Source organism: Falco cherrug, chromosome 2 (genome assembly GCF_023634085.1).
Source record: "Falco cherrug isolate bFalChe1 chromosome 2, bFalChe1.pri, whole genome shotgun sequence".
NCBI classification, from domain to species: domain Eukaryota; kingdom Metazoa; phylum Chordata; class Aves; order Falconiformes; family Falconidae; genus Falco; species Falco cherrug.
In genome coordinates, this window is record NC_073698.1 from 3154717 (window position 1) to 3172578 (window position 17862).

At 58.2% G+C, this 17862-nt stretch overlaps 1 protein-coding gene across 3 annotated transcripts; it reads left to right on the top strand.

Annotated features, from left to right (window-relative positions):
- The first annotated feature begins 285 nt into the window (after positions 1-285).
- LOC129735339 (uncharacterized) lies at positions 286-16720 on the top strand. 3 transcript variants are annotated; one of them, XM_055701654.1, is made up of 6 exons: positions 286-1746; positions 2114-2879; positions 3045-4354; positions 7395-8102; positions 11143-11532; positions 15923-16720. In XM_055701654.1, exons 2-6 carry the CDS (start codon positions 2875-2877, stop codon positions 16312-16314), a joined length of 2805 nt encoding a protein of 934 aa, XP_055557629.1. In that variant the 5' UTR covers positions 286-1746; positions 2114-2874; the 3' UTR covers positions 16315-16720. The 3 variants fall into 3 exon arrangements, with proteins under 3 accessions (XP_055557629.1, XP_055557630.1, XP_055557628.1); XM_055701655.1 differs by lacking the exon at positions 15923-16720 and having other exon boundaries at positions 3045-3455; positions 3810-4354; positions 11143-12244; XM_055701653.1 differs by lacking the exon at positions 15923-16720 and having other exon boundaries at positions 2114-2717; positions 2825-2879; positions 11143-12244.
- The last annotated feature ends 1142 nt before the right edge of the window (positions 16721-17862 follow it).

The following is a 17862-nucleotide window of genomic DNA, read 5'->3' on the forward strand; positions in this document are numbered from 1 at the left end:
AGAGGACTCGCTCACGCACCCGGCCGTCAATAAAGAAGTGTCTGCTTATCTACATCACATTGGTGTCGATAAGTTCTTCATTCCGAGATTTCGGTAACAGGACCACCGGCACTCATCCTGCCTGCTCTGCCTGGTCCCGGCCCAGAGGGCACAGGCACTGGTCGGTGTCGCAGGAGCTCTGCCAGAGCACCAAGTCGAGGAGAGAGCCCTCCTCCTCCCAGGCAGCATCCCTGTGGGAAGAGGGGAGCACTCAGCGCCGGGGGCATGGGGGACACCCCGTCGGCACCCAGGAGGGCCGGAGGGGATCAGCTGGAGTATTGCAGAGGGCAAGGGAGGCAGCGCAGGGGATTAAGAGGGACAGTTACAAGTGGCTGCATATCTTACCTGTCGGGTTTTTTTGGTTTTTTTTTTACTGCTCTTTGTGTTGCTGTAAATAAAAGTATCTTTAAAAGTAGCTCTATGGTGGTAGTTTTTATGAACAATTCCTTAGGGGAGTATTCATGGGGTAGGGGATTTATTACCCACGTTTCAACTCTATTATCTGGAATGTTTAAGGACCACGTTTGTTTAACGTTTGAGGGACCACGCTATGAAAGTGCTTGATTATGAAAGAGCGATTATGGTGGACGTACCTCTTTTGTTACGAATTTGAACACGCCAACTCGGGCATAACGGGACGTTATATTCATGGTGTATGGGTTCACCATGGGGTCTCGATACATACTGGATCCCCCCTTTCCAAGGGGTCCGGGTCCCCTGCTCAATAGGCAGCTTGTAGAGTTAGCGACCACGGCCCCCTTGGGTCATCAGCAGTTAGGAAACCCCTGGCCCCCAGTACCCTTGGGCCTCGTCTTCCAACAGCAGGACTCGATAGCCTCCTGTCAGTGATACTCTCCATACATACTCTGTCTCAGTTTCTTGAGCTAACCTGGTGTATTTTTCCTGGAATTTCGACACTTTGGCTGCCGAGTGCGGCACCGTCTGGATAGTAACGTGTGGGGCTTCCCCACCTTGGCTGCTGTCGGTGGTCTCAGCTTAATCACCGACCTCATTAGGACTTCTTCATTCTTGGGGTAAAATATTTCTCGGTCCATTTCCAACTCCTTAGACAAGTACAAAGGTCTTGGGCCCTGTTTCTCGGCCAGCCGTGCCGATCTTGTAAATCCCAGCAGACTATCCACAACAGAATTAAGATCTGTCTGATCAGGAGATCCTTGTCCCCCTTCCTCTCATTCGGACCGTGAAGTTTGTTCTCCGTCCAATGCATCTGAGAGAGCGTGTGGAGTCGCTGAGTGCTGTTACGTTCAGCACTTAGCTGGCTCTGCAGGGTTTTTATATGTTCTTGCAAGGGTTTAACCATTTCATCATTAGTTGGTTTAATCAGGCGCCTCTCCTTCTGGGCCGCCACTCGTGCGGCTCCCAACACAGCACGCACCGTGGCTTTTCCTGGTCACGCTTCTCGTTCCTTCCTAAGTGGTGTCATTCTATCTGCTACAGCTTTTGAATCGTGCCAGCTAACATGGCCCCGTGCCATCCCTGGTGAGGAAAGGCACGCCTTACAGTCCTTCAACTTTTCAGTAAGAGGGGAGCAGTCAAGCACCGGCATTTCCCAGGCAGCCATGGCTTGCCACTGCTCAAACGTCTCCCGGCTTACGCGGAGAGGCCGCTTCCCTGCTCTCCCTGCCCACCCTCAGCGGGGGAAGGGGAGAGTGAGTGAGCTTCGCAAATCCCCAGGGAAGGTCACAGGTGTGGATAACTGGCTAGCTGAAAAGGGTCACATAGACATAGTCCAGCTGGCTGGACAAAAATGCACATGGCTCTCAGCTGATCTGAAGTAAAGCAAAAATACACTGTCTTTGGCTGTCCTTGTTACACAATAACAGGAAGATTTCGGTGGGAAAAGAACGTTGCAGGTGGGAACACATAACTACAGAAGAGAAACAAGGGGCGGGCTTGGTATTTAGGCAACTAACCAATAATGAGCTTAACTTTTGTAATATGTATGAGCTAATTATAAGAAGGCATAAAAGGTGACTGTAAGAGGCAATAAACGAAGTCTGCTGATCACTCATACTGAGTGACTGTGTCTTCCCTCCGTCGCAACGGGTCACAGGGGTTGTCCAGTGCCACAAAGGGAAAGGGGGGCTCTGGCTGCCCCAGGAATTTTCACAAAGGGGGGCTGTGACTGCCCCAGTGATGTCACAAAGGGGGGCGGGGGCGGCTGCCTCCCGTACTATAAAAGGGGGGTGCGCGCCCCACGGGGAAGGCAGTGGGCCGTCTGGCACCGTCTGGGCGGGCTGCAGACTGCAGCCTCTGCCACACTCCGGCAGTGCTGGGTGTCCTCTCACTGGGGACCCAGTAGGTCACTGGGGATCTGCACCGTGGGTCTGGGCTGAGAACTCGGAGCACCGTGGCCACACCACAGCCAGCGCCATGGGGCATCACGACATCCCCACGCTGTCTGACATGCTCCACGTCATGATGCTCGTGCTGCAGCTCAGCCTGGTCTCGGCCATACTGCAGTTCAGGCGACTCCGGGTAGGTGACAGTTGCACTGCACTGCCCCTCCGTGCAGGGAGGGGTAGGGTGGGAGGTTAAGGTGTGGGGCCGGGAGCTGTTTCCGTCTCCTCACCCAGCTGCTGGGGTCCTGCAGGGGCGTAGGAAGAAGACAGAGCCTCAGACGAGCACGACAAGAGCCCGGTTCGAGGAGGAGAGCGGTGAGTGGCTCCGGCCCCAATTGACCTGGAAACGGGTGACACCCTGCAGAAGGCCTGGCCTGGGGCTCTGGGCTGCTGGCCACTCACACCATCTCCTCTCTTGGCAGCTTCTCCCCAGGCACATGGAGCAGCAGAGAAGCCCACACCAACCGTGGAGATGGGGTAAGCGCAGGGGACACCCACAGGTCCTGCCCCAGACCCTCAGCCCATGCCCTGCCCCTGCCCACGCTGGGCAGCGCTGCCTGCCGCCAAGGAGGGTGTGCTGCCCGTGAGTCCCGCCGGAGGGGCCGGGTGCAGCGGGGGTCTCTTCCCTCTCCCCCTCTGCAGGGCAAGCCTGGAAGCGTCAAGCGTGGAGCGCTGCTCCCCAGAGACCGTGCCGCACTCCCTGTCCCGGAGCAGCTCCTCTTCACTGAACTCCCCCTGCTCCTTCCCAGAGCCCTGGCCGGCTGCAACAGCAGAGCCAGCATCGATGAACATCTTGGGACCTCAGTATTCTTTTAAAACCATCTGCATGCTGGCGGGGCAGCCAGGGCTCCCAACTGGCTTCAACATCCCACTGGAGCTGCCAGAGGGGCCAAAGCACGAGGAGTTCCCCACGGATGGCAGGGACAGGGCGCAGAGCCCCGTCGATGTGGAGCCACCCCCAGGCAGCCCCTCCGCCATGGTCACAGAGAACCTCGCTGAAGAGCTCATCCATATAGTCCAGGACGCCCTCAAAATGACCAAGCAGTGCAAGAAGTTTCTGCGGATGCAGATAGCCAAGTGTGGAGGGGCGGCCTGTGCTGGGGCCCTCCCCAGGGTTCCTTCCCCCCTGCTCACCAGGGAAGAGGAACAGCCCCAGCCAGGGCTGCTGAGACCCAGAGCGTCGCGCAAGAGGGGCCTTAGAGTGAAGCTGCCGCAGTCGGACACAGATACTGACAATGCTGCAGATGGGGACAAGGACAAACATAAGGAGACGCGACCAGGCAGAAGCAGCTCCATCGATGTGGAGCCACCCCCAGGCAGCCCCTCAGCCATAGTCACAAAGAACCGCACTAAGGAGTTAATGTGCATCACGCAGGACACCCTCAAAGTGACCGAGCAGTACGAAAGGTTTCTGCAGAGGCTGACAGCCATGTGTCAAAAGGCGGCCTGTGCTGGGGCCCTCCCCAGGGTTCCTTCCCCCCTGCTCACCAGGGAAGAGGAACAGCCCCAGCCAGGGCTGCTGAGAGCCAGAGTGTCGCGCAAGAGGGGCCTTAGAGTGAAGCTACCGGGGGCGGATGCAGACAAGGACAATGCTGCAGATGGGGACAAGGACAAACATAAGGAGACGCGACGAGGTAGAAGCTGCCCCATCGATGTGCAGCCACCCCCTGGCAGCCCCTCGGCCATGGTCACAGAGAACCACACTGAGGAGTTCATGTGCATCATGCAGGACACCCTCGAAAACATCGAGCAGTACGAAAGGTTTCTGCAGATGCTGACAGCCAAGTGGCGAGGGGCGGCCTGTGCTGGGGCCCTCCCCAGGGTTCCTTCCCCCCTGCTCACCAGGGAAGAGGAACAGCCCCAGCCAGGGCTGCTGAGAGCCAGAGTGTCGCGCAAGAGGGGCCTTAGAGTGGAGCTGCCGGGGGCGGATGCAGACAAGGACAATGCTGCAGGTGGGGACAAGGACAAACATAAGGAGACGCGACCAGGCAGAAGCAGACCTGTAAAAGCACGCAGGAGGAGCCCAAAGGAAGTTAACAACAGTTGCTCCACAGAGCCAGGCAGAAGCAGCACCAGTGGCCAGGACAACACCATCTCCGTGGGCAGGAGCACCCCGGCAGAGCCCAGTCCCCAGCAGCAGGTGCCCACGGGGAGCTGCCTAGAGGACTGGTGGAGACGCCTGTGGCGGCCACGCTGCATCTGCTTCTGCAAGACCCCGCCGTGGCAGCGCTAGTTGCAGTAGAGGAGCACGATCCCCTGCCAGTGAGCAGCTGGGGGAGTGCAGGGCTGGGAACTGCCTGGGAAGCTCCCCCCCTCTGAAATATTAAAAAAGAAATGTTTTCTCTATCCCTGGTGCTGTGGCTCGTCCATCCATCCCACAGCTGGGGCTGCGACACCGTCAGTGCCCAACCCCAGTGGGGTAAAACGTTTCTCGGTCCATTTCCAACTCCTTAGACAAGTACAAAGGTCTTGGGCCCTGTTTCTCGGCCCGCCGTGCCGATCTTGTAAATCCCAGCAGACTATCCACAACAGAATTAAGATCTGTCTGATCAGGAGATCCTTGTCCCCCTTCCTCTCATTCGGACCGTGAAGTTTGTTCTCCATCCAAGGCATCTGAGAGAGCGTGTGGAGTCGCTGAGTGCTGTTACGTTCAGCACTTAGCTGGCTCTGCAGGGTTTTTATATGTTCTTGCAAGGGTTTAACCATTTCATCATTAGTTGGTTTAATCAGGCGCCTCTCCTTCTGGGCCGCCACTCGTGCGGCTCCCAACACAGCACGCACCGTGGCTTTTCCTGGTCACGCTTCTCGTTCCTTCCTAAGCGGTGTCATTCTATCTGCTACAGCTTTTGAATCGTGCCAGCTAACATGGCCCCGTGCCATCCCTGGTGAGGAAAGGCACGCCTTACAGTCCTTCAACTTTTCAGTAAGAGGGGAGCAGTCAAGCACCGGCATTTCCCAGGCAGCCATGGCTTGCCACTGCTCAAACGTCTCCCGGCTTACGCGGAGAGGCCGCTTCCCTGCTCTCCCTGCCCACCCTCAGCGGGGGAAGGGGAGAGTGAGTGAGCTTCGCAAATCCCCAGGGAAGGTCACAGGTGTGGATAACTGGCTAGCTGAAAAGGGTCACATAGACATAGTCCAGCTGGCTGGACAAAAATGCACATGGCTCTCAGCTGATCTGAAGTAAAGCAAAAATACACTGTCTTTGGCTGTCCTTGTTACACAATAACAGGAAGATTTCGGTGGGAAAAGAATGTTGCAGGTGGGAACACATAACTACAGAAGAGAAACAAGGGGCGGGCTTGGTATTTAGGCAACTAACCAATAATGAGCTTAACTTTTGTAATATGTATGAGCTAATTATAAGAAGGCATAAAAGGTGACTGTAAGAGGCAATAAACGAAGTCTGCTGATCACTCATACTGAGTGACTGTGTCTTCCCTCCGTCGCAACGGGTCACAGGGGTTGTCCAGTGTCACAGAGGGAAAGGGGGGCTCTGGCTGCCCCAGGAATTTTCACAAAGGGGGGCTGTGACTGCCCCAGTGATGTCACAAAGGGGGGCGGGGGCGGCTGCCTCCCGTACTATAAAAGGGGGGTGCGCGCCCCACGGGGAAGGCAGTGGGCCGTCTGGCACCGTCTGGGCGGGCTGCAGACTGCAGCCTCTGCCACACTCCGGCAGTGCTGGGTGTCCTCTCACTGGGGACCCAGTAGGTCACTGGGGATCTGCACCGTGGGTCTGGGCTGAGAACTCGGAGCACCGTGGCCACACCACAGCCAGCGCCATGGGGCATCACGACATCCCCACGCTGTCTGACATGCTCCACGTCATGATGCTCGTGCTGCAGCTCAGCCTGGTCTCGGCCATACTGCAGTTCAGGCGACTCCGGGTAGGTGACAGTTGCACTGCACTGCCCCTCCGTGCAGGGAGGGGTAGGGTGGGAGGTTAAGGTGTGGGGCCGGGAGCTGTTTCCGTCTCCTCACCCAGCTGCTGGGGTCCTGCAGGGGCGTAGGAAGAAGACAGAGCCTCAGACGAGCACGACAAGAGCCCGGTTCGAGGAGGAGAGCGGTGAGTGGCTCCGGCCCCAATTGACCTGGAAACGGGTGACACCCTGCAGAAGGCCTGGCCTGGGGCTCTGGGCTGCTGGCCACTCACACCATCTCCTCTCTTGGCAGCTTCTCCCCAGGCACATGGAGCAGCAGAGAAGCCCACACCAACCGTGGAGATGGGGTAAGCGCAGGGGACACCCACAGGTCCTGCCCCAGACCCTCAGCCCATGCCCTGCCCCTGCCCACGCTGGGCAGCGCTGCCTGCCGCCAAGGAGGGTGTGCTGCCCGTGAGTCCCGCCGGAGGGGCCGGGTGCAGCGGGGGTCTCTTCCCTCTCCCCCTCTGCAGGGCAAGCCTGGAAGCGTCAAGCGTGGAGCGCTGCTCCCCAGAGACCGTGCCGCACTCCCTGTCCCGGAGCAGCTCCTCTTCACTGAACTCCCCCTGCTCCTTCCCAGAGCCCTGGCCGGCTGCAACAGCAGAGCCAGCATCGATGAACATCTTGGGACCTCAGTATTCTTTTAAAACCATCTGCATGCTGGCGGGGCAGCCAGGGCTCCCAACTGGCTTCAACATCCCACTGGAGCTGCCAGAGGGGCCAAAGCACGAGGAGTTCCCCACGGATGGCAGGGACAGGGCGCAGAGCCCCGTCGATGTGGAGCCACCCCCAGGCAGCCCCTCCGCCATGGTCACAGAGAACCTCGCTGAAGAGCTCATCCATATAGTCCAGGACGCCCTCAAAATGACCAAGCAGTGCAAGAAGTTTCTGCGGATGCAGATAGCCAAGTGTGGAGGGGCGGCCTGTGCTGGGGCCCTCCCCAGGGTTCCTTCCCCCCTGCTCACCAGGGAAGAGGAACAGCCCCAGCCAGGGCTGCTGAGACCCAGAGCGTCGCGCAAGAGGGGCCTTAGAGTGAAGCTGCCGCAGTCGGACACAGATACTGACAATGCTGCAGATGGGGACAAGGACAAACATAAGGAGACGCGACCAGGCAGAAGCAGCTCCATCGATGTGGAGCCACCCCCAGGCAGCCCCTCAGCCATAGTCACAAAGAACCGCACTAAGGAGTTAATGTGCATCACGCAGGACACCCTCAAAGTGACCGAGCAGTACGAAAGGTTTCTGCAGAGGCTGACAGCCATGTGTCAAAAGGCGGCCTGTGCTGGGGCCCTCCCCAGGGTTCCTTCCCCCCTGCTCACCAGGGAAGAGGAACAGCCCCAGCCAGGGCTGCTGAGAGCCAGAGTGTCGCGCAAGAGGGGCCTTAGAGTGAAGCTACCGGGGGCGGATGCAGACAAGGACAATGCTGCAGATGGGGACAAGGACAAACATAAGGAGACGCGACGAGGTAGAAGCTGCCCCATCGATGTGCAGCCACCCCCTGGCAGCCCCTCGGCCATGGTCACAGAGAACCACACTGAGGAGTTCATGTGCATCATGCAGGACACCCTCGAAAACATCGAGCAGTACGAAAGGTTTCTGCAGATGCTGACAGCCAAGTGGCGAGGGGCGGCCTGTGCTGGGGCCCTCCCCAGGGTTCCTTCCCCCCTGCTCACCAGGGAAGAGGAACAGCCCCAGCCAGGGCTGCTGAGAGCCAGAGTGTCGCGCAAGAGGGGCCTTAGAGTGGAGCTGCCGGGGGCGGATGCAGACAAGGACAATGCTGCAGGTGGGGACAAGGACAAACATAAGGAGACGCGACCAGGCAGAAGCAGACCTGTAAAAGCACGCAGGAGGAGCCCAAAGGAAGTTAACAACAGTTGCTCCACAGAGCCAGGCAGAAGCAGCACCAGTGGCCAGGACAACACCATCTCCGTGGGCAGGAGCACCCCGGCAGAGCCCAGTCCCCAGCAGCAGGTGCCCACGGGGAGCTGCCTAGAGGACTGGTGGAGACGCCTGTGGCGGCCACGCTGCATCTGCTTCTGCAAGACCCCGCCGTGGCAGCGCTAGTTGCAGTAGAGGAGCACGATCCCCTGCCAGTGAGCAGCTGGGGGAGTGCAGGGCTGGGAACTGCCTGGGAAGCTCCCCCCCTCTGAAATATTAAAAAAGAAATGTTTTCTCTATCCCTGGTGCTGTGGCTCGTCCATCCATCCCACAGCTGGGGCTGCGACACCGTCAGTGCCCAACCCCAGTGGGGTAAAACGTTTCTCGGTCCATTTCCAACTCCTTAGACAAGTACAAAGGTCTTGGGCCCTGTTTCTCGGCCCGCCGTGCCGATCTTGTAAATCCCAGCAGACTATCCACAACAGAATTAAGATCTGTCTGATCAGGAGATCCTTGTCCCCCTTCCTCTCATTCGGACCGTGAAGTTTGTTCTCCATCCAAGGCATCTGAGAGAGCGTGTGGAGTCGCTGAGTGCTGTTACGTTCAGCACTTAGCTGGCTCTGCAGGGTTTTTATATGTTCTTGCAAGGGTTTAACCATTTCATCATTAGTTGGTTTAATCAGGCGCCTCTCCTTCTGGGCCGCCACTCGTGCGGCTCCCAACACAGCACGCACCGTGGCTTTTCCTGGTCACGCTTCTCGTTCCTTCCTAAGCGGTGTCATTCTATCTGCTACAGCTTTTGAATCGTGCCAGCTAACATGGCCCCGTGCCATCCCTGGTGAGGAAAGGCACGCCTTACAGTCCTTCAACTTTTCAGTAAGAGGGGAGCAGTCAAGCACCGGCATTTCCCAGGCAGCCATGGCTTGCCACTGCTCAAACGTCTCCCGGCTTACGCGGAGAGGCCGCTTCCCTGCTCTCCCTGCCCACCCTCAGCGGGGGAAGGGGAGAGTGAGTGAGCTTCGCAAATCCCCAGGGAAGGTCACAGGTGTGGATAACTGGCTAGCTGAAAAGGGTCACATAGACATAGTCCAGCTGGCTGGACAAAAATGCACATGGCTCTCAGCTGATCTGAAGTAAAGCAAAAATACACTGTCTTTGGCTGTCCTTGTTACACAATAACAGGAAGATTTCGGTGGGAAAAGAATGTTGCAGGTGGGAACACATAACTACAGAAGAGAAACAAGGGGCGGGCTTGGTATTTAGGCAACTAACCAATAATGAGCTTAACTTTTGTAATATGTATGAGCTAATTATAAGAAGGCATAAAAGGTGACTGTAAGAGGCAATAAACGAAGTCTGCTGATCACTCATACTGAGTGACTGTGTCTTCCCTCCGTCGCAACGGGTCACAGGGGTTGTCCAGTGCCACAAAGGGAAAGGGGGGCTCTGGCTGCCCCAGGAATTTTCACAAAGGGGGGCTGTGACTGCCCCAGTGATGTCACAAAGGGGGGCGGGGGCGGCTGCCTCCCGTACTATAAAAGGGGGGTGCGCGCCCCACGGGGAAGGCAGTGGGCCGTCTGGCACCGTCTGGGCGGGCTGCAGACTGCAGCCTCTGCCACACTCCGGCAGTGCTGGGTGTCCTCTCACTGGGGACCCAGTAGGTCACTGGGGATCTGCACCGTGGGTCTGGGCTGAGAACTCGGAGCACCGTGGCCACACCACAGCCAGCGCCATGGGGCATCACGACATCCCCACGCTGTCTGACATGCTCCACGTCATGATGCTCGTGCTGCAGCTCAGCCTGGTCTCGGCCATACTGCAGTTCAGGCGACTCCGGGTAGGTGACAGTTGCACTGCACTGCCCCTCCGTGCAGGGAGGGGTAGGGTGGGAGGTTAAGGTGTGGGGCCGGGAGCTGTTTCCGTCTCCTCACCCAGCTGCTGGGGTCCTGCAGGGGCGTAGGAAGAAGACAGAGCCTCAGACGAGCACGACAAGAGCCCGGTTCGAGGAGGAGAGCGGTGAGTGGCTCCGGCCCCAATTGACCTGGAAACGGGTGACACCCTGCAGAAGGCCTGGCCTGGGGCTCTGGGCTGCTGGCCACTCACACCATCTCCTCTCTTGGCAGCTTCTCCCCAGGCACATGGAGCAGCAGAGAAGCCCACACCAACCGTGGAGATGGGGTAAGCGCAGGGGACACCCACAGGTCCTGCCCCAGACCCTCAGCCCATGCCCTGCCCCTGCCCACGCTGGGCAGCGCTGCCTGCCGCCAAGGAGGGTGTGCTGCCCGTGAGTCCCGCCGGAGGGGCCGGGTGCAGCGGGGGTCTCTTCCCTCTCCCCCTCTGCAGGGCAAGCCTGGAAGCGTCAAGCGTGGAGCGCTGCTCCCCAGAGACCGTGCCGCACTCCCTGTCCCGGAGCAGCTCCTCTTCACTGAACTCCCCCTGCTCCTTCCCAGAGCCCTGGCCGGCTGCAACAGCAGAGCCAGCATCGATGAACATCTTGGGACCTCAGTATTCTTTTAAAACCATCTGCATGCTGGCGGGGCAGCCAGGGCTCCCAACTGGCTTCAACATCCCACTGGAGCTGCCAGAGGGGCCAAAGCACGAGGAGTTCCCCACGGATGGCAGGGACAGGGCGCAGAGCCCCGTCGATGTGGAGCCACCCCCAGGCAGCCCCTCCGCCATGGTCACAGAGAACCTCGCTGAAGAGCTCATCCATATAGTCCAGGACGCCCTCAAAATGACCAAGCAGTGCAAGAAGTTTCTGCGGATGCAGATAGCCAAGTGTGGAGGGGCGGCCTGTGCTGGGGCCCTCCCCAGGGTTCCTTCCCCCCTGCTCACCAGGGAAGAGGAACAGCCCCAGCCAGGGCTGCTGAGACCCAGAGCGTCGCGCAAGAGGGGCCTTAGAGTGAAGCTGCCGCAGTCGGACACAGATACTGACAATGCTGCAGATGGGGACAAGGACAAACATAAGGAGACGCGACCAGGCAGAAGCAGCTCCATCGATGTGGAGCCACCCCCAGGCAGCCCCTCAGCCATAGTCACAAAGAACCGCACTAAGGAGTTAATGTGCATCACGCAGGACACCCTCAAAGTGACCGAGCAGTACGAAAGGTTTCTGCAGAGGCTGACAGCCATGTGTCAAAAGGCGGCCTGTGCTGGGGCCCTCCCCAGGGTTCCTTCCCCCCTGCTCACCAGGGAAGAGGAACAGCCCCAGCCAGGGCTGCTGAGAGCCAGAGTGTCGCGCAAGAGGGGCCTTAGAGTGAAGCTACCGGGGGCGGATGCAGACAAGGACAATGCTGCAGATGGGGACAAGGACAAACATAAGGAGACGCGACGAGGTAGAAGCTGCCCCATCGATGTGCAGCCACCCCCTGGCAGCCCCTCGGCCATGGTCACAGAGAACCACACTGAGGAGTTCATGTGCATCATGCAGGACACCCTCGAAAACATCGAGCAGTACGAAAGGTTTCTGCAGATGCTGACAGCCAAGTGGCGAGGGGCGGCCTGTGCTGGGGCCCTCCCCAGGGTTCCTTCCCCCCTGCTCACCAGGGAAGAGGAACAGCCCCAGCCAGGGCTGCTGAGACCCAGAGTGTCGCGCAAGAGGGGCCTTAGAGTGGAGCTGCCGGGGGCGGATGCAGACAAGGACAATGCTGCAGGTGGGGACAAGGACAAACATAAGGAGACGCGACCAGGCAGAAGCAGACCTGTAAAAGCACGCAGGAGGAGCCCAAAGGAAGTTAACAACAGTTGCCCCACAGAGCCAGGCAGAAGCAGCACCAGTGGCCAGGACAACACCATCTCCGTGGGCAGGAGCACCCCGGCAGAGCCCAGTCCCCAGCAGCAGGTGCCCACGGGGAGCTGCCTAGAGGACTGGTGGAGACGCCTGTGGCGGCCACGCTGCATCTGCTTCTGCAAGACCCCGCCGTGGCAGCGCTAGTTGCAGTAGAGGAGCACGATCCCCTGCCAGTGAGCAGCTGGGGGAGTGCAGGGCTGGGAACTGCCTGGGAAGCTCCCCCCCTCTGAAATATTAAAAAAGAAATGTTTTCTCTATCCCTGGTGCTGTGGCTCGTCCATCCATCCCACAGCTGGGGCTGCGACACCGTCAGTGCCCAACCCCAGTGGGGTAAAACGTTTCTCGGTCCATTTCCAACTCCTTAGACAAGTACAAAGGTCTTGGGCCCTGTTTCTCGGCCCGCCGTGCCGATCTTGTAAATCCCAGCAGACTATCCACAACAGAATTAAGATCTGTCTGATCAGGAGATCCTTGTCCCCCTTCCTCTCATTCGGACCGTGAAGTTTGTTCTCCATCCAAGGCATCTGAGAGAGCGTGTGGAGTCGCTGAGTGCTGTTACGTTCAGCACTTAGCTGGCTCTGCAGGGTTTTTATATGTTCTTGCAAGGGTTTAACCATTTCATCATTAGTTGGTTTAATCAGGCGCCTCTCCTTCTGGGCCGCCACTTGTGCGGCTCCCAACACAGCACGCACCGTGGCTTTTCCTGGTCACGCTTCTCGTTCCTTCCTAAGCGGTGTCATTCTATCTGCTACAGCTTTTGAATCGTGCCAGCTAACATGGCCCCGTGCCATCCCTGGTGAGGAAAGGCACGCCTTACAGTCCTTCAACTTTTCAGTAAGAGGGGAGCAGTCAAGCACCGGCATTTCCCAGGCAGCCATGGCTTGCCACTGCTCAAACGTCTCCCGGCTTACGCGGAGAGGCCGCTTCCCTGCTCTCCCTGCCCACCCTCAGCGGGGGAAGGGGAGAGTGAGTGAGCTTCGCAAATCCCCAGGGAAGGTCACAGGTGTGGATAACTGGCTAGCTGAAAAGGGTCACATAGACATAGTCCAGCTGGCTGGACAAAAATGCACATGGCTCTCAGCTGATCTGAAGTAAAGCAAAAATACACTGTCTTTGGCTGTCCTTGTTACACAATAACAGGAAGATTTCGGTGGGAAAAGAACGTTGCAGGTGGGAACACATAACTACAGAAGAGAAACAAGGGGCGGGCTTGGTATTTAGGCAACTAACCAATAATGAGCTTAACTTTTGTAATATGTATGAGCTAATTATAACAAGGCATAAAAGGTGACTGTAAGAGACAATAAACGAAGTCTGCTGATCACTCATATTGAGCGACTGTGTCTTCCCTCCGTTGCGACAGGTCACAGGGGTTGTCCAGTGTCACAGAGGGAAAGGGGGGCTCTGGCTGCCCCAGGAATTTTCACAAAGGGGGGCTGTGACTGCCCCAGTGATGTCACAAAGGGGGGCGGGGGCGGCTGCCTCCCGTACTATAAAAGGGGGGTGCGCGCCCCACGGGGAAGGCAGCGGGCCGTCTGGCACCGTCTGGGCGGGCTGCAGACTGCAGCCTCTGCCACACTCCGGCAGTGCTGGGTGTCCTCTCACTGGGGACCCAGTAGGTCACTGGGGATCTGCACCGTGGGTCTGGGCTGAGAACTCGGAGCACCGTGGCCACACCACAGCCAGCGCCATGGGGCATCACGACATCCCCACGCTGTCTGACATGCTCCACGTCATGATGCTCGTGCTGCAGCTCAGCCTGGTCTCGGCCATACTGCAGTTCAGGCGACTCCGGGTAGGTGACAGTTGCACTGCACTGCCCCTCCGTGCAGGGAGGGGTAGGGTGGGAGGTTAAGGTGTGGGGCCGGGAGCTGTTTCCGTCTCCTCACCCAGCTGCTGGGGTCCTGCAGGGGCGTAGGAAGAAGACAGAGCCTCAGACGAGCACGACAAGAGCCCGGTTCGAGGAGGAGAGCAGTGAGTGGCTCCGGCCCCAATTGACCTGGAAACGGGTGACACCCTGCAGAAGGCCTGGCCTGGGGCTCTGGGCTGCTGGCCACTCACACCATCTCCTCTCTTGGCAGCTTCTCCCCAGGCACATGGAGCAGCAGAGAAGCCCACACCAACCGTGGAGATGGGGTAAGCGCAGGGGACACCCACAGGTCCTGCCCCAGACCCTCAGCCCATGCCCTGCCCCTGCCCACGCTGGGCAGCGCTGCCTGCCGCCAAGGAGGGTGTGCTGCCCGTGAGTCCTGCCGGAGGGGCCGGGTGCAGCGGGGGTCTCTTCCCTCTCCCCCTCTGCAGGGCAAGCCTGGAAGCGTCAAGCGTGGAGCGCTGCTCCCCAGAGACCGTGCCGCACTCCCTGTCCCGGAGCAGCTCCTCTTCACTGAACTCCCCCTGCTCCTTCCCAGAGCCCTGGCCGGCTGCAACAGCAGAGCCAGCATCGATGAACATCTTGGGACCTCAGTATTCTTTTAAAACCATCTGCATGCTGGCGGGGCAGCCAGGGCTCCCAATTGGCTTCAACATCCCACTGGAGCTGCCAGAGGGGCCAAAGCACGAGGAGTTCCCCACGGATGGCAGGGACAGGGCGCAGAGCCCCATCGATGTGGAGCCACCCCCAGGCAGCCCCTCGGCCATGGTCACAGGGAACCTCGCTGAAGAGCTCATCCATATAGTCCAGGACGCCCTCAAATTGAGCAAGCAGTGCAAAAAGTTTCTGCGGATGCAGATAGCCAAGTGGCAAAAAGTGGCCTGTGCTGGGGCCCTCCCCAGGGTTCCTTCCCCCCTGCTCACCAGGGAAGAGGAACAGCCCCAGCCAGGGCTGCTGAGAACCAGAGCGTCGCGCAAGAGGGGCCTTAGAGTGAAGCTACCGGGGGCGGATGCAGACAAGGACAATGCTGCAGATGGGAACAAGGACAAGCATAAGGAGACACGACCAGGCAGAAGCAGCTCCATCGATGTGGAGCCACCCCCAGGCAGCCCCTCGGCCATAGGCACAAAGAACCGCACTAAGGAGTTAAAGTGCATCATGCAGGACACCATCGAAAAGATCGAGCAGTACAAAGGGATTCTGCAGATGCTGACAGCCATGTGTCAAAACATGGCCTGTGCTGGGGCCCTCCCCAGGGTTCCTTCCCCCCTGCTCACCAGGGAAGAGGAACAGCCCCAGCCAGGGCTGCTGAGACCCAGAGCGTCGCGCAAGAGGGGCCTTAGAGTGAAGCTGCCGCAGTTGGACACAGATACTGACAATGCTGCAGGTGGAGACAAAGACAAGCATAAGGAGATGCGACCAGGCAGAAGCAGCCCCATCGATGTGGAGCCACCCCCAGGCAGCCCCTCGGCCATGGTCACAGAGAACCACACTGAGGAGTTCATGTACATCATTCAGGACACCCTCGAAAACATCGAGCAGTACGAAAGGTTTCTGCAGATGCTGACAGCCAAGTGGCAAGGGGCGGAAAGGGCTGGGGCCCTCCCCAGGGTTCCTTCCCCCCTGCTCACCAGGGAAGAGGAACAGCCCCAGCCAGGGCTGCTGAGACCCAGAGTGTCGCGCAAGAGGGGCCTTAGAGTGAAGCTGCCGGGGGCGGATGCAGACAAGGACAATGCTGCAGGTGGGAACAAGGACAAACATAAGGAGACGCGACCAGGCAGAAGCAGACCTGTAAAAGCACGCAGGAGGAGCCCGAAGGAAGTTAACAACAGTTGCCCCACAGAGCCAGGCAGAAGCAGCCCTGTACAAGCGGGCAGGACGAGCCCAAACGAAGTTAATGAGAGCTGCCCCACAGGGCCAGGCAGAAGCAGCCCTGTACAAGCAGGCAGGAGGAGCCCAAAGGAAGTTAACAACAGTTGCCCCACAGAGCCAGGCAGAAGCAGCCCTGTACAAGCGGGCAGGACGAGCCCAAACGAAGTTAACAAGAGCTGCCCCACAGGGCCAGGCAGAAGCAGCCCTGTACAAGCGGGCAGGAGGAGCCCAAACGAAGTTAACAAGAGCTGCCCCACAGGGCCAGGCAGAAGCAGCCCTGTACAAGCGGGCAGGACGAGCCCAAACGAAGTTAACGAGAGTTGCCCCACAGGGCCAGGCAGAAGCAGCACCAGTGGCCAGGACAACACCATCTCCGTGGGCAGGAGCACCCCGGCAGAGCCCAGTCCCCAGCAGCAGGTGCCCACGGGCAGGGCATGTGACCAAGCGGCCCCAGCGCTGTGCTGGGCAGGACGATGCCTGCAGAAGGTCTGCAGCTGTCTGTGTAGCTGCCTAAAGGACTGGTGGAGACGCCTGTGGCGGCCACGCTGCATCTGCTTCTGCAAGACCCCGCCGTGGCAGCGCTAGTTGCAGTAGAGGAGCACGATCCCCTGCCAGTGAGCAGCTGGGGGAGTGCAGGGCTGGGAACTGCCTGGGAAGCTCCCCCCCCCATCTGAAATGTTAAAAAAGAAATGTTTTCTCTCTCCCTGGTGCTGTGGCTCGTCCATCCATCCCACAGCTGGGGCTGCGACACCGTCAGTGCCCAGCCCCAGTGGGGACGGGCTGGCACTGGGCACTGCTGGCACCCACAAAATGGGGGGTGGTCGTGTCTGGCACCCCAGTGGTTGCGCTGCCTTCGGAGGACCAGGCTGGGCTGGAGAAAGGGGCTGGCAGGAACCTCACTGGGTGCAACAAGTGCCGAGTCCTGCCCCTGGGGAGGAACAAGCCCCGGCACCAGCACAGGCTGCGGACGCCCGGCTGGAAAGCAGCTTGGCAGAGAGGGGCCTGGTGGGCACCTCAACCAGCTGCCCATTGAGCAGGGGGTCTGGACCCCTTGGAAAGGCGGGATCTGGTTTGTATCGAGACCCCACGGTGAGCCCATATACCATACCCCCATATGCTGAGAGTGCAGTCAGATTTTGGGTTGTCCTTCAAGGAGCCTGGCCTCTTCTTCCTCAGCCCAAGTGCCAGGAATCACAGAACCACACAATGCTGGGGGCTGCAGGGGACCTCTGGAGATCATTCTCCACCCCTCCGTGTGCCTGGGGAGATGGTATATGGGTAGGTGGTATATGAGTCGGTGGTCGCGATCTTCCCCTGCCGGAATTACCTTTTACTACAGTTCACGGTTTCTTGGCAGGTAACTACAAGTTGTTCCAGTTGACTCTTCCCAGTTCCCATTAATCTCATATTCTGACATTTCAATACACTTTCTACATACAGAAAACTAGTCAACTGCAAAGAAATCCTCTCCCCAGTTCCCATTAATTCTACATTCTGACAGTTCAATGCATTCTCCTAGTGTACCCGTAAATACTGTATCCAATCATCTTTAATCTTAAGTCGGTTATCTAAGTTCTAATCATTCCTACTAGGTGATTCTGACCTATTCTTTTGGCCTTGCTACAGGGCTGTACAGAGGATTTCATAGCAGCTTTTGCTGTGCAACTGCAAGTTTCATTAAAATATATTTCTTATTCCAAATGATTTTATAAAATCAAATAAAGTCAATTAATTCTAACTTATTAGCAGATCTGTAACATGCTGATACCTAAAATAATCACTACAAAACTACCACGGACATTTCTGGAGCTGGGAGGCACAGGCAGTCCCAGATCAGCCATAGGCTGCAGTTGAGTGTGCATTCACTTTTGAGGGTATTTCTTTTGGTGTGCTAGTTACATCTGGTCTCTCTTAAGGACAGTCTGGAAAACTGAAGACGCAGCCCATGGCTCTTTCAAGGCAGCGTGACCAAGACATCACAGCCTGCTTGCAGTCTTGCTCCTCACCAGTGGGTGTCACCTCAAGACCACTAGTCCTGGACTTTGTAGCTCTATCCAGGCTGTATTTCAGCCCACTTTTGCTGTGTTTTCCAGTAGGATTTTCTCAACCTGGAAAGGGTGGTGTCGTCTTCTC